At 48.6% G+C, this 26,632-nt stretch overlaps 1 protein-coding gene across 2 annotated transcripts in view; it reads right to left on the bottom strand.

Moving 5' to 3' along the window:
* Positions 1–26,632, bottom strand: part of LOC140409544 (ADP-ribosyl cyclase/cyclic ADP-ribose hydrolase 2-like) — a 50,476-nt gene that overhangs the window by 5,060 nt on the left and 18,784 nt on the right. The window contains exons 6-8 of one of the 2 annotated variants that reach the window (XM_072497931.1): positions 23,167–23,259; positions 20,484–20,570; positions 20,172–20,343 (exon numbers count right to left, since the gene is read on the bottom strand). In XM_072497931.1, coding sequence (XP_072354032.1) covers positions 20,223–20,343; positions 20,484–20,570; positions 23,167–23,259 — 301 coding nt within the window. In that variant the 3' untranslated portion in view covers positions 20,172–20,222. Of the gene's footprint in view, positions 1–20,171; positions 20,344–20,483; positions 20,571–23,166; positions 23,260–26,632 lie in introns of those variants that run through there. The other variant, XM_072497932.1, reaches the window with a different exon arrangement.

Below are 26,632 nucleotides of genomic sequence, written 5' to 3'. Positions count from 1 at the left end.
TGATGCCCTATCCCGCGGCACATGTGCCAACGCACCAGTGGACCGTCTCCGAGCCCTCCACGAGGACCTCTGCCACCCGGGGGTCACTCGATTTTTCCACTTCATCAAGACCCTCAACCTGCCCTACTCCATCGAGGAAGTCAGGACAGCCACCAGGAATTGCCAAATCTGCGCGGAGTGCAAGCCGCACTTCTACAGGCCAGAGAAAGCGCACCTGATAAAGGCTTCCCGTCCCTTTGAACGCCTCAATGTGGATTTCAAAGGCCCCCTCCCCTCCACCGACCGCAACACGTACTTCCTGAACGTGATTGACGAGTACTCCCGGTTCCCATTCGCCATCCCCTGTCCCGACATGACCGAAACCACCATCATAAAAGCCCTCCATAGTATCTTTACGCTGTTCGGTTTCCCCATCTACAGTTTCCCCGCCTACATACACAGTGATAGGGGTTCCTCCTTGATGAGCGACGAACTGCGTCAATTCCTGCTCAGCAAGGGCATTGCCTCGAGCAGGACGGCCAGTTACAACCCCCGGGGAAACGGACAGGTAGAGAGGGAGAACGGAACGGTCTGGAAGACCGACCTACTGGCCCTGCGGTCCAGGAATCTCCCAGTCTCCCGCTGGCAGGAAGTCCTCCCGGATGCCCTCCACTCCATCCGGTCACGGCTGTGTACCACGACCAACCAAACACCTCACGAACGTTTCCTTGGCGTCCCCAGGAAGTCCTCCTCTGGGACCTCGCTCTCGACCTGGCTGGCAGATCCCGGACCTGTCCTGCTCCGAAAACACGTGCGAGCGCACAAATCGGACACATTGGTCGAGAGGGTCCATCTCCTCCACGCTAACCCTCAGTACGCCTACGTGGCGTACCCCGACGGCTGACAGGATACGGTCTCTCTACGGGTCCTGGCGCCCGCTGGATCCCCCCCCCCCCCCCCCGCCACCAGTCCCACCTTCCCTCCCACCGGCGAACGCAACAGCCGCCCCCTTCCCAGGCGGATCGGTTCTTCCACCAGCCCCGTCTAGGCCCTGCCCACCGGCGCTCCCCACAGCTGCCCCCTTCCCAGGTCGGTCGGCCCTTCCACCAGCCACGTCTAGAGGTGATGAAGCTGCCACAGAAGCCGAAACCACGCTCCCGGAGTCACAGATGCCCGAACCTCCACCGACATCACCACCAAAGCTACGACGATCGCAGAGGATGACCAGGGCCCCCGATCGACTAATTGCTTACTTTTGAAATGTACATTACTGTTGTAAATAGTTAAAAGTTGTAATGAGGCAAAACACTGTACGGAGGCATTACGGTACCTTCATAACTATAACTTCTACCACTTTTACCACATTGTAATACGAAGCCACCACCCCCGCCGGACTCTTTTTTTTTAACGGGGGTTAATGTGGTAGTCTGTGTTAGGAGGATTACGGTACCTAGTAATGCCGGAATACCATTGGTGGAGAATGTACTTGTTCCCATTGGATAAGATTCCATGTTAGCTCCGCCCTGCAAGGCGGGGTATAAGAACCCCTGCCGCCCCAGCAGCTTTCTTCTGTACCTGCGCTGCTGGGGGAAACATCTAGCATATTAAAGCCTTCAATTGTCTCCAATCTCGTTTCTGAGGTTATTGATTGTGCATCAGTAGTTTAACTGGTAGTGTCTATGTTGCATGATTAATTGTGTAAATAAAGTACCTTTGATCTTGAACTAACTAACTGGTTTTTGGCTCTTTGATCGATATCCAGTTGAACCTTGTGGTGGTATCATTTGATACCTGGCGACTCGGAGCAATATAATATCGATATCCAAAGAAAGAAGGGCAACCTTATTGATTGCCATATTTATAGCAGGATAAAAAGGCAACAGTTATTGGCAACTCTGGTGGGATTCGACCCAGAAGTGACTGTCACTCCGAGAGAAACCACAAAATGGTTGAATTAGAAACCCAAATTGGGAAAGTAAAAGAAACCACAAGCGTGAGACCAGTATCGATCAAACCTCCAAGATTCGGAAGTGTGAAATTTGCATGAGGGTCCGAAACACGTTAAACTCCTCCACGATGTACCAGCGAGGATATATGGCCCACTACAGACACCATTACTCTTAGTGGCTTTACAGGGCACCACCAGCAGGGACACAGTACGGCCCCTGTGGATATCCAGATCAGTAACATTAAAGCTAAGCACTCAGTCGTTTTGGTAGATTTATCCCAGACAGCAGAACACATCTTGGGGATAGGTATCGATCAAACCTCCAAGATTCGGAAGTGTGTAATTTGCATGCGTACAAACAAGGGATATAAGGTAACCTCGATAGATTTTGTTGCGTGAAACTTTCGGGAGTTGCATAAACCGGAAAATAGATTGAGCCGTACCCGTGTTTGCACCACCGCTTTATTCCCCCTTGTCCCAAATTCCCGGTAGAAACAGAGATAATCGTAGAGATGGCAATGAAGGCAATGTAACTCCTTATGCATCCACAAGAACCCGAGGTCGCAGCGACCAACAGAGCAGAACATGGGAAGAGAAGATTAGAAAGTACCTAAAAGGGAAAGGATGGCCCCTATGGTCCGAGTTTTGTGCGAATGAGGAAACAGGTCCTGGTAGCATAGGACAAACTTCGTGGAACAATCTGACCGAGATCCACAAGAAGAATTTGAGTAGAGTTCGTAAGCCGATGGCAATGGTGTCCTGCTTGGCACAATTGCGAGGCACAGAGGAAGTCGTGAGAACGCTCCGTAGACAGCTTGAGGAGAAAGAGAGGAGTAGAGAGGGAAATGTTAGCGAGTGTGAGAGAGTAAATGAGCAACTCCGAGAGCAGCTAGCGGCGAAGGACAAGGAGATGGCAGATGTCAAACGGGCACACCAATCTTGTCTCGCTCACCTAAGTAGCTTTCAGATTCAATACGATAAGGCCTACCAGGACACACAACGTGTGGTTTTGGTAAGAGAGGAAACGGAAAACATTGTGAGGATTTAAAGGCAGCCCTACGAGCGCTCCACAGTTCCACCACGGACCAAAGGCAGAGTTCGGTGGATCATGCCAAGTGGAGGCAGCAAATTGCAAGATTGCAATCACTGCTCTCAATTCAGAATGGGTTCAGAGATACCTTTGGCCCACAGTTAGATCAGGAAGATGGCCCCGATTGGCAGGAACTTAATGAAATGGCCCATCGATATGTGAACGAGACAGAAAGTCTGAATAGAGCCCCCCAGGCTCCGAAAAGGAAAGCACCCGCACCACCGACTGCACAGGCAGCACCCAACCCAATGAATCCCATCACTGCACAGCATAGAGTAACAACAGAAGACCAACCCGATTTTGTGTACACCACCCCACTAACCATCACCCAGTTAAGAGATGCCCGCGATAAAATTTAAACTTTTCACCCCACGTCAGACCCACACCACTTTTTCGAGAGAGTTAGGCAACAGACCGTCATGAACGGTCTGGACGAGCAGGAAGAAGTAAAACTCATTGTAATGAGCCTTGACCCGTTAGTTCAGCCTTTCCCGACCCACAAAATGTAGGAGGAGGTAGCGTCCAAGATATGAAAACAGCCATCTTAGGTGCAATTGGCTGCAATAGAGGAGATCCAGTAGAAGGACTCAGCCGGTGTAGACAGAAAACGGGAGAGCATCCAACAGCGTTTGCTGGACGCCTCTGGATCCACTTCACCACAGTATTCGGTGATTTAACACGCGCCCATTTATCTGCAGACAATACGGCCAAATGGACCCGTATTTTCGTCTCCCACACCACGGGGGCAGGACAAAAGGCAAGTGCGAATTACAACCCCTCAGACCCGGCACACAATGAAGTGTCGGCACTGACGCGATTATCTAGAGCTTGGGAACAGTCCCTACAGAAAAAGACAGAGCAGGAGAGAGTAGACGCCAACGTGAATCCAGAAAGGGCACACCAAGACTGCGCATGGGTAAATTAAGGTAGAGGTAACATGCAGCACCCTAAAGCGCAGGAATGCTACAATTGTGAACAGAAGGGACATTACGCACGAGAATGCCAAGCCCCCCCCGAAACAAAGAAATTGGTTGCAAAATTAACCCCTAAAAAGCCCAAGGAACAATGCCAGACCCATCCATAGCATTAGCACCCGAGCAGATAATTTGGCCATAAATGGCACCGATTGACGGTGTTCGGACTCCCCAACTTGGGTCTGTGACACACTTTGGGAAAAGTCCGGAAGACCGGTAGTTGCAGGCACAGTCCGGGGACACCCAGTACAGTTCCTTTGGGAGACAGGAGGGTCCGAACCACGTTAAACTCCTCCACGATGTACCAGCAAGATATATGGCCCACTACAGACACCATTACTCTTAGTGGCTTTACAGGACACCTCCAGCAGGGACACATTACAGCCCCTGTGGATATCCAGATCGGTAACATTAAAGCTAAGCACTCAGTCGTTTTGGTAGATTTAGTCCAGACAGCAGAACACATCTTAGGGATAGATTTTATGAGTTCACACGGCCTTTCTTTTGACCCCGTAAATAAATGTGTGTGGAAAATGGCTAGAGAAGCACGAGCCCCCGCCACGCTCACGGTAGGAGACTACCCACACAGGATTAGCTCAGTGGGAGAGTACTGGTTTGATCCACAAACCATTACCACGGACAAAACAGTTAGAGAAGTCTTGAAGAGACATAAAGCATCGTTTGCCCAGCACAAGCACGATTGCGGTAATATCCCAGGAATGGTCAACATTACAGGTCCCGATCCAAAGCCCCAGAAACAATACAGTTTTCCACAGCAAGCTGGGGGAGAGATAGCTAAAGTAATCCAGAGTTTATTGGACCAAGGAGTAAATCGGCCCGTAGCCTCAGCGAACAATGCCCTGATTTGGCCCGTAAGAAAACCAGATGGTTCATGGCGACTGACCATCGATTATAGGGAATTAAACAAAGTGACTCCATTAGAAGCCCCCACCGTTGCCACAAGTCCCGAGACCATGTTAAAACAGGGACTTCAGTCGAAATTGTTAACGGTTTTGGACATTAGCAATGGCTTTTGGTCCATTCCATTGGACAAAACGTGCCAGTACAAATTTGCGTTCACTTTCCAGGGACAGCAGTACACGTGGACGTGCCTTCCACAAGGCTTCCACAACTCCCCCTCCATTTTTCAGAGACAATTGCAAACGGATTAGCACATTTTCCTGACCAGAATGCCTCGATCAGTATGTGGACGACTTGCTCCTACAGACTGACACCAAGGAAGAGCATATTCCGCTTCTTTCGGAACTATTAGGACTCCTCAAAGAAATTGGTTGCAAAATTAACCCCTAAAAAGCCCAAATTTTCCAGGCAAAGGTCACTTATTTAGGTACGGTCATCACGCATGGTAAGCGTGAGATAGAACAGAAATGGATAGATTCAATTGTAAAATTGCCATTGCCCCAAAATGTTACAGCACTCCGGTCATTTTTAGGACTGGTTGGTTACTGCAGGAACCACATAGACGGTTTTGCCACAAAAGCAGCCCCACTTTCCGAGCTCCTTAAGAAACAGGCCCCATGGAAATGGCTTCCACAGCACACGGATGCCATAGATGCGTTGAAACGCGCCTTAAGCACAGCCCCCGCTTTGCAGGCACCAAAGCCACACTCCCCATACGCAATAGAGGTAGCGACCACTGACCGAACCCTTTTGGCCGTATCCCTACAGGAAAGGCACAATCGTTTAGGACCCATAGCCTGTGCCTCACGAGTTTTAGATCCCGTAGAACAGTGTTCTTCAAACTTTTTTTCCGGGGACCCATTTTTACCAACCGGCCAACCTTCGGGACCCAACCCGGCCGACCTTTGCGACCCACGCCGGCCAACCTGCGCGACCCACGCCGGCCGACCTGCGTGACCCACCATTTTCTCTTACCTTGTTTGCTGTTGACAAAAATGGAGGAAATGGTTTTGGGTCCCTTTGGCCCTCGAACACGCTCCTCCAATGGAACCTGTTGGATGAAGGTGAAGCCTTCTGGTGTCGGAAAGTATGGAGTCTCCATCTGTCCAAAGTTCTGAATTTTTTCCTGTAAAATTTTAATCAAATAAACCCCCCCCCGAACTTGTAAAAAAAATAAATAAATAAACTGAGTAAAATAAATGAAAAAAATGAATAAAACCCTCCCCGAACTTGTAAAAAAAAAATGAATAAAATAAATGAAAAAAAAAATTAAAGGAATAAAATAAATGAATAAAAACCACTACAGGACTTGTAAAACAAAAAGCTGCAACCGTTTAAAAAAATAGCGGCCGCATTGCACAATGCGGCCGAATTTTTATTTATTTTTTAACATGTTCGCGGCCGCTTGCAGCCGGCGTTATGAAAAGCCGACTGCTGCGCGGGGATTTGCGCGATCAGGAACGCAGCGGACAATGGCTCCGCGACCCACCCGCGGGTCGCGCCCCCGACTTTGAAGAGCACTGCCGTAGAGCAGGGATTTTCAGCCTGCGAAAGGCACCTGCTAGCAGTTTTCTGGGCGGTACAGTACTTCTCGTACATAACCGGACTCAACCCAGTCACCATTTTGACCGACACAGCTTTTATTGGAAGGCAGACTAGAAGACGGCACGGTAAGCCAAATCCTACAAGGACGCGACATTACGGTAAAAAGGACAAAGGCGCATACGTTTCTGGCCGACAATTTACAGTATGCAGGAACCGCACATGAGTGTGAAATCATTGCACCCAAGCACGGCACAGGCCCCTTTGTTTCCAAATCGGTGCCGATAAAGACAGGCATCCGACCACAGACGACCCAGCCCACAGACAAAGCTCTAAAAATTTATGTAGATGGCTCCTCCACAGTTCTAGAGGGAAAAAGGATCACAGGATGTGGAATTTATGTACAGGATGCACAGGGACGCGCTTTAGAGGAAATCTCATTAAAGTTGCCTGAACATTTCGGTTCGCAGGCAGCCGAGTTAGCAGCTATTGCGTACACTGTGCAGCACCCAGATTCATTCCTGATCCCAGCAGACATATCTTCAGACAGTTTGTATGTCTGCAACATCGTGACAGAATTCCTGCCCCTGTGAGAATCTAGAGGATTTATATCTGCCAACGAAAAACCCCTACCCTCAGTGCCAATTCTCAAACACATTCTCCAGACAGCGAAAGGTAGAAAATATGGAATCATAAAAGTTAGAAGCCACCACTGTTCCTCCCCACCCGGTAACGTGAAAGCAGACGCCCTACAAAGCAGGCTCACGACATGGCCACTTTTGGCAACCCCCCGAGAGTGCCCCAGTACACACAGTTCAGGTCTCACAGACCAACATTGAAGATTTAGCCCTGGCACAAATAGAAGATGATACGCGAAAGGAAATTTTAAAAGGAGACTTCCCGGCTCCCTTTGATAAGTTTAAAGACATGTTAACGATTCATGAGGGAATTGTTTTAAAGGATGGTATTTATGTAGTCCCCACCCAGGACAGGAACCAGATTATTTGCCAATTCCATAACGGACACGGACACCAAGGGATAGAATCCACCCTTGCCCACCTCAGACCTCTCTGCTGGTGGCCCGATTTAAAAACCGACGTAGCCCATTACATTGAGAACTGTTTGATTTGCACCCAAAACAACCCGGACAGATATGCAAAGAAAGGTCAGCTAAGACACACCCGCCCTGTGAATGGCCCAAGGACGAACTTGCAGTTAGACTATATTGGTCCCCTTCCCCCTGCAGAAATGGATTCAAATATGTGTTGGTCGTCATCGACACCTTCACAAAATGGGTAGAAGCATTCCCTTCAAGAACAAACATGGCCAAAGCCACGGCAAAAATTTTAACAAGCACATTTTTACTAGATGGGGACTCCCCCACAGTATTGAGTCAGACCAAGGTCCGCACTTCAGAGGCAGAGTCATGAAAAATGTCCTGACGATTTTCGGAATAAAACAGAAGTTTCACATTGCCTATCACTCGCAGCCCAGCGGCATTGTGGAATGCATGAATGCACCCTAAAGGCAACACTTAGAAAGATGGTACAGCAGCATAATACGACATGGGATGCAGTGCTCCCATTCGCACTGATGTTTATTAGAAACAGGGTGTCGAGTGTGACAGGATACACCCGCCATACCCTCATGACCGGACGACCCATGAAGGGTACCGAGTATTTATTCGGACTTGCTTTGGCCAGCCCCGCAGTCACCGCCCTTACCCACAAAAAAAAGTCCAAAACATAATGGAGAATATTAAAGCAGCACAGCTCGCTGCAGCTGTTCGACTAGGCGCCTGCTTTGATAAGACAGTACACCCAATAGAGTATACAGTCGGACAGCAAGTCATGATATCCCTGTACAATCCTAGTTCATTCCTCTCCCCCAAATTTTCAGGACCCTACTTAATTTCCGATAAAGTAAGCCCCTCAGTTTATAAGATCACATATCCAAATGGAAAATCAGGATGGTTCCATGTAAACCAGCTTAAGGTTTATGGAACCCAGTGCAGCCACTCACACCACCTCACACTGGCAATGGCAGACAACACAGACCCACCCACTGACAACCCAATCCAGCCCTCCCCCAGCCAGGACAGCACGTCCACAGACATGACCTTGACTCCGCCCCCAGAGTCGAATTTCACCCTCACACTTGATTCGGCTGCTAGCGACAGCAATAGCGAAAGCACAACGAATGCCCTTGATATTCCCGACCAATGGAAAAACAGACCAGGCCCCAGTCACTACAGCCCCAGTGACACCGACCACAATATGTTCGTCCCCTCAGACACAATTTATTTGTCTTTACCAGAACCTGACCCACCACCCAACGATAACGACACCCCCCCTTGCTCCTACCACCCTAAATGATAAGAAACAATGGCACCGCGACAATTTTTATCGACTGATAAGAAACGACGAGATGGATCCCACATCGGCCCACGCCGCATTGGCACTGAAACTCCAGGCACGAGTTTGGCACCCGGGAGATGATGATGACTCAGAGTCTGACTCCCACCATGCTAACCCCTTTGAGACCCTTTTTGGAATGGAACCCTGAGGTGTCCAGATGATGAGAGAATGGAACCGATTGAGATTTACGGTGTCCTATTCCTTGATGGAACCTGCTCGCTTTCTTCTTTAGTTTGTTATTTTTTACTGTTAAATGTTCTCTCTCTTGTATGACTTTGTTTGTCGATCTCATGCAAGTTTCTTGATACAGTTATGACAACTCCTCTGACACCACGTGGCAGTTAAAGGCACAAGTTTGCTGAAAGTCCATAATTATTCAAATTCTTACCGTTCTTGTAAGGTTACTCAGGCAGTGGAGTAATGCCACTGATCCCGCCCTGCCTGAGGACCCCCTATGTATTTGGTCAGCCAAGCTCGGGTAGTGGAGCAACGGCACTGATCACCGCCCTACCCGGGGATTCCACCCATTCTTGCTCATACGCTCCCCATTCGGACAATTCTTTGAGACTCTTTTGCTGTTCTTTTAAAACTGTGGTTTAAAGAATGCCCTTCGCCACAATTTTTGTTTCGTTCCCGGCGACCCTTCGGTTGCTATCCCCCACCTGCTATTTACATGTTGAAACGATTTTGCATTGGATGGAGAAATTGCTCGCCCACTCAGCCCATCGAACACAGGCTGCGAAAGTGCTTCACCGCTTGCCTTCCTTCACCATTTTACAGTCCCCTTTGCGACCCCCGCCTCCCAGTCCATCCCAAGAGGGCTGGCAAACACCAGGCCACAGTATGTGAGGTATCTCAACATTGGTTATTACTCAATCTACCCTCAGGTAAACATATGTACCTTTTTCCTGGAGGCCGCTGATTGAAAGGGAATTTTTTACCACAAGTGAGAATGCGGCAGCTGCTGGAGCCTCAGTTAATTCCCAATCCATTCCAATGTTTGCTTAGAATGAACAATGAGATAAAAGAAACATTTTGTCATAATTTAAACTGAATTGACTTCATTATCTGAGATGCTTTGGTTGATTAATCATCAGACCATCAAAGCCCATGAACACTTTGTTCCATTTCTGCTGAACAGGGAACAGTCACCGCCTCAAACGTTAACTGGCACCAGTTGCAGATGCAGCTCCAGCTCTCAAACAAAGAAAAAAATCTTGTAGTTGTCTCTCAACGAGGGCAGCACGGTAGCATAGTGATTAGCACAATTGCATCACAGCTCCAGGGTCCCAGGTTCGATTCCCGGCTTGGGTCACTGTCTGTGCGGAGTCTGCACATCCTCCCCGTGTGTGCGTGGGTTTCCTCCAGGTGCTCCGGTTTCCTCCCACAGTCCAAAGATGTGCAGGTTAGGTGGATTGGCCATGATAAATTACCCTTAGTGTCCAAAATTGCTCTTAGTGTTGGGTGGGGTTACTGGGTTATGAGGGTAGGGTGGAGGTGTGCGGTTGGGTAGGGTGCTCTTTCCAAGAGCCGGTGCAGACTCGATGGGCTGAATGGCCTCCTTCTGCACTGTAAATTCTATGCATTCTATGTCCAGGTGAGCAATGTTATTGGTAGCAAACATTGATCAATTTCTTTCATCTTAGGCAGCATTAAATAATCGCAGATCAGATATTGTTCTGCCATTTCAAGCACAACTTCCCCCTAATCTCCCAGGCAATGTACTTTATCCTTTATCCTCAATAAGCGTACTGTCTCCCATTGTAATCACATTCTGAATGCCATATGCACATTTCCGGATGGTAGAATCAGTTGGTGCTGAATTGAGGGCAGTTGTGTGCTTATGCTCACAAGATGTGGAGATGCCGGCGTTGGACTGGGGTGAGCACAGTAAGAAGTCTTACAACACCAGGTTAAAGTCCAACAGGTTTGTTTCAAACACTAGCTTTCGGAGCGCTGCTCCTTCCTCAGGTGAATGAAGAGGTATGTTCCAGAAACACATATATAGACAAATTCAAAGATGCCAAACAATGCTAGGAATGCGAGCATTAGCAGGTGATTAAATCTTTACAGATCCAGAGATGGGGTAACCCCAGGTTAAAGAGGTGTGAATTGTACCAAGCCAGGACAGTTGGTAGGATTTCGCAGGCCAGATGGTGGGGGATGAATGTAATGCGCCATGAATCCCAGGTCCCGGTTGAGGCCGCACTCATGTGTGCGGAACTTGGCTATAAGTTTCTGCTCGGCGATTCTGCGTTGTCGCGCGTCCTGAAGGCCGCCTTGGAGAACGCTTACCAGGAGATCAGAGGCTGAATGCCCTTGACTGCTGAAGTGTTCCCCGACTGGAAGGGAACATTCCTGCCTGGTGATTGTTGCGCGATGTCCGTTCATTCGTTGTCGCAGCGTCTGCATGGTCTCGCCAATGTACCACGCTTCGGGACATCCTTTCCTGCAGCGTATGAGGTAGACAACGTTGGCCGAGTCACACGAGTATGTACCGCGTACCTGGTGGGTGGTGTTCTCACGTGTAATAGTGATGATCTGGCACGTCTTGCAGAGATTGCCATGACAGGGTTGTGTGGTGTCGTGGTCACTGTTCTGAAGACTGGGTAGTTTGCTGCAAACAATGGTTTGTTTGAGGTTGCGCGGTTGTTTGAAGGCAAGTCGTGGGGGTGTGGGGATGACCTTGGCAAGATGTTCATCGTCATCAATGACGTGTTGAAGGCTGTGAAGAAGATGATGTAGTTTCTCCGCTCCGGGGAAGTACTGGACGACGAAGGGTATTCTGTCGGTTGTGTCCCATGTTTGTCTTCTGAGGAGGTCGGTGCGGTTTTTCGCTGTGGCGCGTTGGAACTGTCGATCGATGAGTCGAGTGCCATATCCCGTTCATACGAGGGCATCTTTCAATGTCTGTAGATGTCTGTTACGCTCCTCCTCGTCTGAGCAGATCCTGTGTATACGGAGCGCTTGTCCATAGGGGATGGCTTCTTTAATGTGTTTAGGGTGGAAGCTGGAGAAGTGGAGCATCGTGAGGTTATCCGTGGGTTTGCGGTAAAGCGAAGTGCTGAGGTGAGCGTCCTTGATGGAGACGAGTGTGTCCAAGAATGCAACTGATTTTGGAGAGTAGTCCATGGTGAGTCTGATGGTTGGATGGAACTTATTAATGTCATCGTGTAGTCGTTTCCAAGCATTGTTTGGCATCTTTGAATTCGTCTATATGTGTGTTTCTGGAACATACCTCTTCATTCACCCGAGGAAGGAGCAGCACTCCGAAAGCTAGTGACATCGAAACAAACCTATTGGACTTTAACCTGGTGTTGTAAGACTTCTTACTATGCTCACAAGGATCAGGGTTACAATTAAGAAACTAATTCCACATAAAACCATTCGAGCCAACTCAGAAAAGAGCCTTCTATTCCATCAATTTGAGCTGGATTGCAGAGTTTGCTAGAATATTTATGACATGACCATTCTTTCCTGACTTCATTCTCCACATTTCAGGATGGTGGAGTGGTATGTGACCAGATCAATAAGTTAAAGCCACAGATGATGCCACTGTAACTAAAACCAGCTGGATTAGCACAGGGCTAAATGGCTGGCTTTGAAAGCAGACCAAGGCAGGCCAGCAGCACGGTTCAATTCCTGTACCAGCCTCCCCGAACAGGCGCCGGAATGTGGCGACTAGGGGCTTTTCACAGTAACTTCATTTGAAGCCTACTTGTGACAATAAGCGATTTTCAGTTCATTTTCATTTCATAGTAGCCCAATTAGGAGGATATCATCTCCCATCGTAATATGCCTTTATGGGATAGCAGCATGACATCATTAGGAGGCAATTGTGTCATGCTATCTAGTTTTAGTTTAATTTTTGCCTGTGATTAGAACACAGCACAGCACTGATGCTTCAAGCTCTATACCCATGTATATCAATTCTCATGTGTCAATAAATGAACCCACATTGTGTTTCTCTAATCCCTTTTCTGTGATTGGTGCCCATTACAACACATACCCCTGGCCTTTAAGAAAGGCACCAGGATTTACTAGGTGGTCAATAGTTGTCTGCAAATAGACTCTGGTTGGCTCGTACATATGATCCCAATGTCAAAGCCAGTTCACTCCAATGGTAAATGCCAGCTTCCTGTGCGTCACTGGAGAAGCTTTCCATTGATGTGCATTGACCTCAGGATATTGGATGTTATACCACTCACTTGGATGCCACCTTGAGGGAAGATACTCATATGGGGCGAAATTCTCCCCCAACGGCGGGATGTCCGCCTACTGGTGCCAAAGCCGGTGCCAATCAGACGGGCATCGCGCCGGCCCAAAGGTGCGGAATGATCCGCATCTTTGGCGGCCTAGCCCCAACATTGAGGGGCTAGGCCGACGCCGGAGTGATTTCCACCCCGCCAGCTGGCGGAAATGGCGTTTGTTTCCCCGCCAGCTGGCTCGGAAATGCGGCGCATGCGCGGGAGCGTCAGCGGCCGCTGTCAGTTTCCCGCGCATGCGCAGTGGGGAGAGTCTCTTCCGCCTCCGCCATGGTGGAGGCCGTAGCGGAGGCGGAAGAGAAAGAGTGCCCCCACGGCACAGGCCCGCCCACGGATCGGTGGGCCCCGATCGCGGGCCAGGCCACCGTGGGGGCACCCCCCCGGGGTCAGATCACCCCGCGCCCCCCCCCAGGACCCCGGAGCCCGCCCACGCCGCCTGGTCCCGCCGGTAAATACCAGGTTTAATTTACGTCGGCGGGACAGGCAATTTCTGGGCGGGACTTCGGCCCATCCGGGCCGCAGAATCCAGCGGGGGGTCCCGCCAACCGGCGCGGCCGGATTCCCGCCCCCGCCCAATCTCCGGGAGCGGAGACTTCGGCGGGGGCGGGGGCGGGATTCACGGCGGCCAACGGCCATTCTCCGACCCGGCGGGGGGTCGGAGAATGACGCCCCTGGTTGCTAACATTCAATTCTTGGAGCCTTCTTGGAGCCAGATCTGGATCAAGGGCTTAAGGAGGTAAAGAGTTGATATGCCCTCAGAGTCAGAACTGAGCATTAGTGAGCAGTTATTAGTACATGCCAACTGATAATACTATTGATTGATTCCTTCATTAAGTGCTAATGATGGTGAGGAATCCAATAGGTTGGGAGTTAACGGAGTGAGGCTAATCCTGTTTTGTATTGATAGGACCAACTACATTATTTGGTAAATGTCACAGCCAACATATCCTATTTATTGTTTGAAGCGCACAGGCAAGTTGTGCGCTCAACCCCTCAAAGCATTTTTTAATGCAGTCACGTACATGCAGTAATGTAAAGGAGCCAACCTGTGTGCAACCTACATGGAAAGTTATAGGTTGCCTTGTGTCCCTGCAACTTAGATAGACCATAGGCGGGATTCTCCACTCCTGCGCCGAAGTGCCCACGCCGTCGTGAACGACGTCGAGGTTCACGACGGCGCGAAACCGCCCCTATCCCGACCGATTCAGGGCCCGATAATGGGCTAGGAGCGGAGCCGCGTCATCTACACACGCCAGGCCTTGTCGCCGCGTAAAGGCAGCGCCGCATAAATGACGCGGCCGGCGGCGCATAACTGGCGTCACCCGCGCATGCGTGGTTGCCGTCCTCTCCGAGTCCACCCCGCAAGAAAATGGCAGACGAATCTTGCGGGGCTGCGGAAGGAAGGAGGTCCTCCTTCAGAGAGGGCGGCCCGATGTTCGGTGGGCACCGATCGCGGGCCAGACCCCATTTGAGGTACCCCCCGGTGCAGGATCCCCCCTCCCCCCCCCAGCATTCCTGCGCTGTTCCCGACGACAGCGACCAGGTGTGGATGGCGCCGGGGGAACCCGCCGTTTTGACCTGGCCGCTCGGCCCATCCGGGCCTGAGAATAGCGGGGGTGCCGGAGTATCGCCATTTTGGGTGTCTCGGGCTATTCGCCGGCCTGCGGAACTCGAAGGGGCCGTTCCCGCCGCTTGGGAGAATCGCGGGAGGGCGTCAGACCGGCGTCGCGGGAAATTTTGGCGGCCCAGGCTATTTTCCCAACCGGCGCAGGAGTGGCGAATCCGGCCCCAGGGGCACAATTCTCCCATCGGGAGACTAAGTCCCAACGCCGGAGTGAAATGCCGGGCTTATGCGACGCCACGAAAATGACGTGGCCGCGCTGTGTAAATGACGTCACCCGCGCATGCGGGGGGTGGCCGGCGCCAACCCGTACATGCGCGGTTGCCGTCCTCCCCGAGGCCGCCCTGTAAGAAGATGTCGGATGGATCTTGCGGGGCGGCAGAGGAAAGGAGGTCCTTCTTCAGAGAGGGTGGCCCGCCGATCGGTGGGCACCGATTGCGGGCCAGACACCTTTTGAGGCCCCCCCCAGTGCAGAAATCCCCCTACCCCTCCAACAGGCCGCCCACCTAGCGTTCCCGCGCTGTTCCCGCCGGCAGCGACCAGGTGTGGATGGCGCCAGCGGGAACCAGTCATGTTGGGCAGGCTGCTCGGCCCATCCAGGTCGGAGAATCGCCGCTCATCCGTTGCAAACGGCGAGCGCCGATTCTCCCAGTGGGCAGCCGTGACTATCAGCGCGCCGGTTTGGGGGTGGTTGGGTGTATCGCGTGTGGGCGTTGGGGCGGCGTAGCGGGACACGCTCGGCGCCTCGGTGATTCTCCTCCCCCGGCGTGGGGGGGGGGAGAGCGGGGGAGAATCCCACCCGGGATATGGCACTAACTCTTTGCAATAATAAAAACAATGCGTGGAATTTTCCAGCCCTTCTTGCCAGTGGGATCTTCCAGTCCCGCTGAAGTCGACCCCTTCTGCGGGATCCCCAATGGAAGCAGCTTTCAAAGTTAAATCACTTATAGTAAGCAGTTTCCTCTGAATTGCTTCACAGCATAACTTACAAACCAGCCTGTCTCGAAGGGTATCATCAAGTGCAGTACCAAATTCACAATATCTAGCTAATCTTCATAAAGACACTATAGACTGTAAAATGATCTCACCTTTTTCCTGACTACGGTAGTGCAATTGGAACCTTTCTGCAATAAATAGGAGTGAAATGTTCCTCTAAATTTTTCTTTAATTCAATTGTCTCTTGGTTTTGAATCCATATAATCCTTACAGTTAAGAAGGAGGCCTATCAGCCCATCAGGTTTGCACTGATCCTGCGAAAGAACACCCTACCTAGGCCCATTATCCTGCCTTACCCCCATAACCCCACCTAACATTTTGACTAAGGGGCAATTTGGCAACGTCAATCCACCGAACCTGCACATCTTTGGTGGGTAAACAAGCTTCTGTAGAGGCATAAATATTTTACGGCCAACTGTGCTGAGAAATGTTGCGATGTTGAGGTCCTTCGGTGTCTGATTAGTTATCAAAAACAATTAGAATCTTTCTTCATATGAATTCCATGATTCATAATCCTTATTATTATTATCAAATGTGTCCCTGGCACCCGTTGTCCCACCATTTTAGATCCCGGCTCCTAGGATCTTCACTTCCTCCCTTCAAAATGTGTTGGAAAGCGTAGCACAAAGAATGTCTTGAACAAGCAACCAGGAAATATTTCCATTTTCTTTGCCTGAATATTTTGACTTTTCACCCGAGTGGTGACCCATGCAGAGTCGGCAACAACTTGAGTATTGCCTTTAATGTTTCATGAAACTGTACTGAGATTCCTCTACTCTTATGAGTAATCAGCCGACTGCATTGCTTACAGTTACTGATACTGAATTCCAGAAGCCATGGACATCACAATATTTCTTTTGGTCTTTGACCCAGAAGCAATAACAGTAAGGAAAATTTGAAAGCATTTTAAAATGTTTTATGAATCTGCAATTTTTAAAAATCGTTTGAAAGGATCTTTAAAGAGTTCATATTACTAGAAAAGGGATCAATTATAGTTTTTTGATAATAAGAAATACTGCTCCATGTGACCTAGTGACCTTTGACCTGGAAGCAACCTCAACAGGAAGACAGTTAAAATAGAGAGACTACATGGCAGAGAGCTGGAGAGAGGAGGCGGTCAGCAAGCTGTGTCAGAGAGCTAGATTCCTGATCATTCAGAAAGAACAAAGAAAATTACAGCACAGGAACAGGCCCTTCGGCCCTCCCAGCCTGCGCCGATCCAGATCCTTTATCTAAACCTGTCGCCTATTTTCCAAGGATCTACTTCCCTCTGTTCCCCGCCCATTCATATATCTATCTAGATGCATCTTGAATGATGCTATCGTGCCCGCCTCTACCACCTCCGCTAGCAAAGCGTTCCAGGCACCCACCACCCTCTGCGTAAAAGACTTTCCACGCATATCTCCCTTAAACATTCCCCCTCTCACCTTGAAATCGTGACCCCTTGTAATTGACACCCCCACTCTTGGAAAAAGCTTGTTGCTATCCACCCTGTCCATACCTCTCATAATTTTGTAGACATCAATCAGGTCCCCCCTCAACCTCTGTCTTTCCAACGAAAACAATCCTAATCTACTCAACCTTTCTTCATAGCTAGCACCCTCCATACCAGGCAACATCCTGGTGAACCTCCTCTGCACCTTCTCTAAAGCATCCTCATCCTTCTGGTAATGTGGCGACCAGAACTGCACGCAGTATTCCAAATGTGGCCTAACCAAAGTCCTATACAAAATGTAACATGACCTGCCGACTCTTGTACTCAATACCCCGTCCGATGAAGGCAAGCATGCTGTATGCCTTCTTGACCACTCTATCGACCTGCATTGCCACCTTCAGGGTACAATGGACCTGAACTCCCAGATCTCTCTGTACATCAATTTTCCCCAGGACTCTTCCATTGACCGTATAGTCCGCTCTTGAATTAGATCTTCCAAAATGCTTCACCTCGCATTTGCCTGGATTGAACTCCATCTGCCATTTCTCTGCTCAACTTTCCAATCTATCTATATTTTGCTGTATTCTCTGACAGTCCTCCTCGCTATCTGCAACTCCACCAATCTTAGTATCATCTGCAAACTTGCTAATCAGACCACCTATACCTTCGTCCAGATCATTTATGTATCTCACAAACAACAGTGGTCCGAGCACGGATCCATGTGGAACACCACTAGTCACCTTTCTCCATTTTGAGACACTCCCTTCCACCACTACTCTCTGTCTCCTGTTGCCCAGCCAGTTCTTTATCCATCTAGCTAGTGCACCCTGAACCCCATACTTCACTTTTTCCATCAACCTGCCATGGGAAACTTTATCAAACGCCGTACTGAAGTCCATGTCTTTGACATCTACAGCCCTTCCCTCATCAATTAACTTTGTCACTTCCTCAAAGAATTCTATTAGGTTTGTAAGACATGACCTTCCCTGCACAAAACCATGCTGCCTATCACTGATAAGTCTATTTTCTTCCAAATGTGAATAGATCCTATCCCTCAGTATCTTCTCCAACAGTTTGCCTACCACAGACGTCAAGCTCACAGGTCTATAATTCCCAAAGGACATTTTTGGACTGTTGTTACTGTTTCTTTCACTTTCATGAGTGATTGCATGTCCAGAATTTGCCACACTGTACAGGTAAAAGTTGTTCTGGTAGATCCATGCTATCATGACTGAGGAGAGCTGAGAGTTCAGAAGGTTCTAGAAAGAAATAGATCAATGTATGGATGATTGATTGGGCAGAACTCTTTATTTGGACGCTGTTGCCTGTAAAAGAATTGAAAGAAAAGGACTATAATACTGTCTGAGGAAGATCCGAGCTTGGAGGAACTGTGACTGAACTTGACTGACATCTTTGTATCCTCATTGGCTACAGGTGAGATCCCAGAGGACTGGAGAATAGCTAATGTGGTACCACTGTTTAAGAAAGGTAGCAGGGATAATCCTGGAAACTATAGGCTGGTGAGCCTCACGTCGGTAGTAGGTAAATTATTGGAGAGAATTTTCAGGAACAGGATTTATACCCATTTGGAAAAAATGGACTCATTAGCGATAGACAGCATTGTTTTGTGAAGAGCAGGTCATGCCTCACTAACTTGATTGAGTTTTTTGAGGAGGTAGCAAAGATGATTCATGAGGGGAGGGCAGTGGAAACTGTTTACATGGACTTCAGTAAAGCCTTTGACAAGGTGCCTCATGGCAGACTGGTACAAAAGGTGAAGTCACACGGGATCAGAGGTGAGATGGTAAGATGGATACAAAACTGGTTCGGTCACAGCAGGTAAAGGGCAGCAGTAGAAGGGTGTTTTTCTGAATGGAAGATTGTGACTAGTAGTGTTCCACAGGGATCTGTGCTGGGGCCTCTGTTGTTTGTAGTATACATAAATGATTTAGAGGAAAATGTAGCTGGTCTGATTAGTAAGTTTGCGCATGACACCAAGGTTGGTGGAGTGGCAGATAGTGTTGAGGATTGTCAGAGGATACAGCAGGATATAGATAGGTCGGAGACGTGGGCAGAGAAATGGCAAATGGAGTTTAATCCAGACAAATGTGAGGTAATGCATTTTGGAAGGTCTAACATAGATAGGAAATATATCGTAAATGGCAGAACTCTTAGGAATATAGAAAGTCAGAGAGATCTGGGCATGCATTACCTCAGCAGGTAATGTTTAATAAATTGTTCAATGTTAAAGTGCTTTAACTAGAAATTCCATTCCAAAGAGAACTGTGGCAGAATATGTATTTTTATTGTAAGTGACCTACCCCACAAATTTCAGAGGGAGACATAAATTATACCCGCTACACTTGTGCACCACAACTCAAACGTAGCTTGAGGAGATGTAAAGTTATTTTACTTATCTTTTCTTTCAGCCTTTTAAGAGTCGAATTTGGCTCCCTCAACACAGTTGTAATAATCTTTATTGTAGGCTTACATTAACACTGCATTGGAAGTTACTGTGAAAAGCCCCTAGTCGCCACATTCCGGCGCCTATTCGGGTACACTGAGGGAGAATTCAGAATTCTCAGCTGGTACGGGAATTGAACCCATGCTGCTGGCCTGGTTCTGCAACACAAACCAGCTGTCGAGCCCACTAAGCTAAACCAGCCGCAGTTGTGTACTATTTCACGGATCTGAGACCATAGTAGTATGGTTGACCCTGCTGTGACTCATGGGCATGGATCACCCACCATAATTATTCAAATAAGCCAGCCTCACCCAAGATGTGGCCTGGTGAGGTCCAAGAAACAGCACCTTCCAAACCCATAACCTCTACCAACCTCTACCACACAGAAGGGACAAGGGCATTGGATACATGGGAATGCCACAGCCTGCAAATTACCCTCCGAGCCACACACAAATCGTGACTCGGAATTATTTCACTGTTGCTGGGTCAAACGACTGGAGCTCCCTTTCTTAACAGCACCGTGGGTGTTCGTACAACATATGGACTGTAGTGGTTCAAGAAGACAGCTCACTACCACCTTCTGAAGGGCAATAAATGCTGGCCTAGCCAACGATGCCTACGTGTAACAAATAAAAATAAAGTTTCCTGCTGTGTTTCTACCTCCTCTTCTGCCCTCTCTGAAGGAGCGGTTCTGCAAATAGGAATTGATCTAATTAAATCATTTGCATCATACTAATATGATATTTATCACTAACTAGTTAATTAAAAGCGAATAAATTTACTAGGAGCACAAAACTGCCTCTGTTGCCAGTACTATAATAATTCATGTACCTGTAGTTGTTGATGCACGAGTAGCTGAAATCCTGCTTCTTCAGGACATTTTCAAACTCTAGAATGGTGCCCATCCCACATGATTCTCTATCAGAAAGAATACATATTGACACAAACTTAACAATGAATAACAAAAATTACTTGAATCGTGACTTGTCTAAGAAAGGATGTCATCATTTCACAGTAAAGATAGAGATTATTTTTTGAAAGTGTTTTTGTTCGAATTTTTTTTTGAAAACAACAAAAAAATAAACATAAGCAAATCTATACACATCAGTTACAGTTTACAATTTTCAAGTGCCCAGCATTTGAATTAGCTTCCTAACCTAACCCCAACACCCCCTACTTCTCTGAGACCTCCCCTTCTTGTTTTCTGCTGTATCTTCTTTGTTCGCTGGTTCAGTCCTGTACATATTGGGATACCATAGTGAGACATGCATTACATCGTTGGAGGTTGTTCTTAGTAGTTGCTTGTATTTACAAATCTTCGGTCTGGGGTGGGGGGTTGGGTGGGTTCTGTGCCTCCCTATTCCCTCTCCCTGCCCCCCCCCCCCCTCCCCCGCTCGCTTTTGGCTGCTGGCCTACAAACTAGGCCTGGAACAAGTTGGTGAATGGCCTCCACGTCTTGTGGAAGCCCTCTACCCACCCCCGATGGTGAATTGGATTTTCTCTGGAGAAATTCTAATAGGTTGGCCATCGTCAGCCGAGCAGGATTCTTTGGCGGGCGATTAGGGAGACAAAGGCTAGGGTACGGCCCTCCTCCACGTAAAGAGTTCTGGCTGGGACTTAATTTCACACCACCAGCTGGTTCCTGGCACCATCCTGCCCCTGAGCTACTTCCATGAGGCCAGATCAGGTTAGCAAGCAGTAGGTAGCTTGTTAAGATCATTAAGAATCCAATTAAAGCCAATAGCAGTCTTATCTCTTTCTATGCTAATACAAATGAAGCTGAAGGTAGGCGTAGAAGTTGAACGCACATTTTGAATGGAGATTTATTTGTACTACATACCCTGCTCACTGTGCAGACTAAATAACTAAGATGGTTGTTGCATCACTTCATGCGATGGCATAACTATCAACATAATCATCTATTTAAATGAGTGTACTTAACATATTAGCAAGCACACTTCACAACACCATTAATAAACAGCCAACTGGAAGTTACCCCATGGTGTCAGGAAAAGGTCTGCCTGGAGGTGACATCTCAGTGGCAAATCAGCGGGACAGAACTTCAGCATCATTTACAGTGACCCCTTCATCTACCTGGCCTCAGAAATCCACAATGGCGGTATGGTAGCTATGGTCATTTAAAAAAGTGTTGAGAGGGCATCTCCTTTTGGCCCAAAATCTTCCAAGAGCCTATCCACACTTACTGGTCATATCTGCTCTCGTTTATTTCCCATTACTAGGTTAAGCAATGTTTCAGTTCCTTACAGAAAGGAGAATCAGAAAGAAATGTTGTACACACATCTCCTTTTCCTCTTTCACTCCCCCCCCCTCCCCCTGCAAATTTATTCGGTGAGAGTCAAAATCCCACATTATTACTGTTCAATATTATATACTCCCTTCACACATCTGCCTACATACCATTACCTTCCATTTCCTTTCCACTCTTTGATCTGTCATATAACTGTAATGGTACGATTGATCCTTTCATCTCCATTGCCTCAATCACCTGGACTCTGTTTCTATCTTTTAGTTAGTGATGTCCTTACTATTGTGACAAATGGAGGATTTTAGTAATATTGGATTCTAAGTATTGGGCAATTTAAAAGTTAAAACCCTGGGGTTGCAGAGTATTTGACTGCAGTGGTCATGTTATTAATTGTAATCCTGCTTTGCAGGGCCTAGGAACTTTTAGCAGCCAGAAGGTAGAATTGACCATAGGAATATTTTTTTCATTCTGGGCTAATGCACAGTGATTTGACCGGGGAGTTAATGTGCTTTTAGCCTGGAAAGTTAATTTGTTTTTCAGCTTGGCAGTATGATGCCATTGCTGGGCGGAGCAAAGAGATTCAGAGAGACATTATGAGAAAGCTTTGGAGAAGAGTTGAAGTCTGATCTGGCAACCCTGGTTTTGACCACAAATTAAAGGTGGTTTTCTCTCACAGTAGCTTAGGTTAAAAAAGAGCAATAATAATTAAAGCAGAGCAGTTTTGTCTGAAGACAAGGAAGAAACAACCCAGTTGAAACAGCTATTTGGGAAGATATTCTGCCAGAATCTGAAGAAGATCTAACGGGACTCTGTTTTTCTCCCGTTAAGCTATGCCCCAGGAAAAGAGGTCCTAACGGTTCAGCGACAGGGGATAAAGCTGCCGACTCAAAGATCAATGCTCTTTATTGATCTGTTCAGGACTGGTAAACCATACTTATCTCTTACAGATCATATGCTTTTCCTTTCTATTTAACATATGCATAATTTTTAAACTGCTGTTTTTAAACTCTTTAAAATCACCAATCAGCTCAGCAACACCTTTTTTGGGTCACCTGTGACTCCCGAACTCCAATGTTACACCATTTGTACCAAATCAGCACCAAATAGAAAATACATCAAAGCTATTCCATACCATTAAATGCCAATTATTTAGTCTGGGGATGAAGAATTAATATGATGCTGGTTTTTAATGTTGGTTGAAACATATATTTCTATTGACAAGCATAAGAAACAACTCATGTTCTTTACCTAACAGGTCCATCAATATTGTGCATGACCCAAATCTGTATTTCAGAGATTTTGTCTTTCCTTAAATTCGGAAGCTCATGCTTTGCAAAAAACCTGCGGAGGAAAACATTAAAAAATATAGTTCTCAGTATTTTGATCTATTTTGTTTCTTTGGTGCATTCTGCAATCAGCTCTATACTGATGAGACTGATGACCAGTCCAACATGGTGGCCTTGTGTGACTACTGATCTACACTGGGTCTCAAAACAACATACATACGTTCGGAGGCTTGATGGTGTTGCTGCAGTAGTTTAACTTCCAAATGTATGTGCCTCATCAAAGAAACAACATTTTACAAGATGCAATCACTTCAAAAATGTTACTGTAGGAAAAGTGAAGCTGGTGCAGTTAAAGTGCTATTCAACATCTTGCAGCAATTTGGGAACTAAACTCTACAGGTTTACGTACACTCTGATCTGAAGCAACCCAGATGTCATGATATCCACATTAACATATCATGGTGCAATCACACACACACACTGATGGACAGGTAGATGGACCAACCAACACACACACAACATCGCAGCCAATCACCAGTGAGAGCACACACACTATAAAACAGGGAACACCACAGTTCCCGCTCATTCTACCAGGAGATAGCTCAGAGCACAGAGCTCACAGCGTGCCACTCAGACATGGACCATGTGCTGAGTGCCTCACTAAGATAGTGCTAGGGCTGGGTCCACAGGTTAGCTGGTGAAGTACGAACCACAGCCAGAAGTTAATAGTTAATATTGTACAGAAAAATAAAACAGAATTGTACCATCTACAACCGCGTTGGTTCGTTTGTGTATCGGAACACCCAACACGACATGATACCAGGACTAGAAACTCGCCAGCGACTGTGAGACCTACCTGCACCTCTTCAGAAACCCGCCATCCTGCGACATGGAAATCATCAGCCCACCGCAGCCACTCTGGATCGCTGGAAATCTTGGCGTCAACTGGAAGCTGTTTAAACAGCGCTTCCAACTCTTCCTAGAAGCCACAGACAGGGAGAATGCAACGGACACCAGGAAGATCGCCCTCCTCCTCTCCACGGCGGGGCAACATGCCATCCACATCTACAACTCCCTGGCATTTGCAAAAGGGAGGACAAGACGAAGTACAAGACGGTCCTGCTAAAATTTGAGTAACACTTCAATGTGTAAGTTAATGAGAGCTGCGAGAGGTACCTCTTCCAGCAGCGCCTGCAGGGTAAGGATGAGCCTTTCAATCTTATTTGACACAGCTCCGTATCCTCGCGCAGTCCTGCGGCTATGAGGCCACCTCCGACTCCATGATTCGGGATCAGATAGTTTTTGGGGTCACCTCGGACACCCTACGCCAGCAGCTCCTCAAAATAAAGCGCCTCACCCTAGCCACCACCATCGAGACCTGCGTCCTCCACGAAAACGCGACCAGCCGGTACTCCCAATTCCAGGCGGCCGAATCGGCACGGCAGGGGTCCTACAAGCCTGAGCGGGTCCAGTCGATCGAGTTCCCCCCGGCCCGCGGCCCGGACGAGGGCGGCCATTTCGCGCGCTTTCCGAGGCCTCCCGTGTTTGTACGCGACAAAAGAGGGGACATCGACGCAGAGGGAAGGGACACGCAGCCGTGCTCTACGCAAGACCGCACCGCACATGCGCGGTGGTGCAACGAACGTCATGACGTCACGACATGCAACAACTGTGGATCCGCACACTTAAAGCGGCAATGTCCGGCCAAAGCGCGACAATGCCTCCACTGTGGCAGGATGGGCCACTACGCTGCCTGCTGTCGAGCAGCTCAACCTGCCAACTCTCCGCAATTCCGCCAGCCTCGCAGGGACGTGCGGGCCATTCAGCCCCCATACACCGAGTTATACCCTGACGACGTGCAGACCGGTGATACCGATGACCGGGAACCCTTCCACGTTGCTGTAATAAACAAGACCCGGATGTCCCCAAGTCGGACCCACCAGCCGATGCCAGTGCATAGTATTAATCCAGGCATGAATGGTGTGCCACCCTAACGGTCAACCGATCACTAATCACATTCCGCTTAGACACTGGTTCCTCCGCCAATCTCATTGCATGGTCAGCCTTCCACACCTTGAAGGTTAAACCACCGATTCGGCCATCCCGCTGTCAGCTGGTTGATTATAACGGAAACATTATCCCGGCCATGGGGTCCTGCCAGCTCGAGGTTGCACACAATTCACATACAGCCACACTGTCTTTTGAGATAGTTGGATCCTTGAAGGACTCTCTGTTAGGCGCACAGGCGTGCAAGATCCTCCACCTCGTTCAGCGGGTACACACTTTGTCTCCAGAAGGCACGTCCGATTTCCCGGATGCAGACTTTAGGGCGCAGCTCCACTCGCTCCTCACCCACAACCAGGAGGTTTTCGAGGGCATGGGCACACTGCCCTACACTTACAGAATACGGCTCAAACCGGTTGCCACCCCGGTCGCAGGGTCCCAGCACCACTCAAGGACCACCTCAAGCAGCAGCTGCAGGACATGCAGGACCAAGGAGTGCTTTCCCGGGTCACGGAGCCAACGCCATGGGTCAGCTCCATGGTGTGCGTAAAAAAGCCCTCTGGCGAACTCCGGATCTGCATCGACCCGAAAGACCTGAACAATATCATCATGAGGAAACACTACCCCATACCCAAACAGGAAGAGATCACAAGCGAAATGGCCCGGGCTAAAATTTTCACCAAGCTTGATGCCTCAAAGGGTTTTTGGCAGATTCAACTGAATCAGTCCAGCAGGAAGCTGTGCATTTTCAACACGCCCTTTGGCAGATACTGCTACAATAGGATGCCATTTGGCATCAACTCGGCATCCGAGGTGTTTCATCGCATCATGGAGCAGATGATGGAGGGCATCGAAGGCGTATGAGTCTATGTTGACGACGTCATCATCTGGTCCACCACACCACAGGAGCACATCAGTCGTCTCCAGCGTGTCTATGCACGGATACGAGATCAGGGCCTGCGCCTCAACCGAGCCAAGTGCTCTTTTGGCCAAACTGAGCTAAAGTTTCTGGGGGACCACATATCCCGGTCAGGGGTGCGGCCGGATGCCGACAAAGTGGCAGCTATTGCAGCCATGCCGCAGCCAGCAGACAAGAAGGCAGTGTTACGCTTTCTTGGGATGGTCAACTTCCTGGGGAAGTTTATTCCCAACCTTGCCTCGCACACAACGGCTCTTCGCCACCTGGTCAAGAAGACAATGGAATTCCAGTGGTTGCCCGCACACCAGAAGGAATGGGAGGAGCTCAAGATCAAGCTCACCACCACCCCGGTATTGGCGTTCTTCGACACCACTTGGGACACAAAGATCTCGACTGATACCAGCCAGTCCGGCATTGGGACGGTACTCCTGCAACTGGACGACACTGCATCTTGGGCCCTGGTCGCCTATGCCTCGCGGGCCATGACTCCCACAGAACAGCGCTA

Source organism: Scyliorhinus torazame, chromosome 3 (genome assembly GCF_047496885.1).
Source record: "Scyliorhinus torazame isolate Kashiwa2021f chromosome 3, sScyTor2.1, whole genome shotgun sequence".
NCBI lineage: Eukaryota > Metazoa > Chordata > Chondrichthyes > Carcharhiniformes > Scyliorhinidae > Scyliorhinus > Scyliorhinus torazame.
Note: the sequence above shows the minus strand (reverse complement) of the source record. Positions and strands in the feature narration are given on the sequence as shown.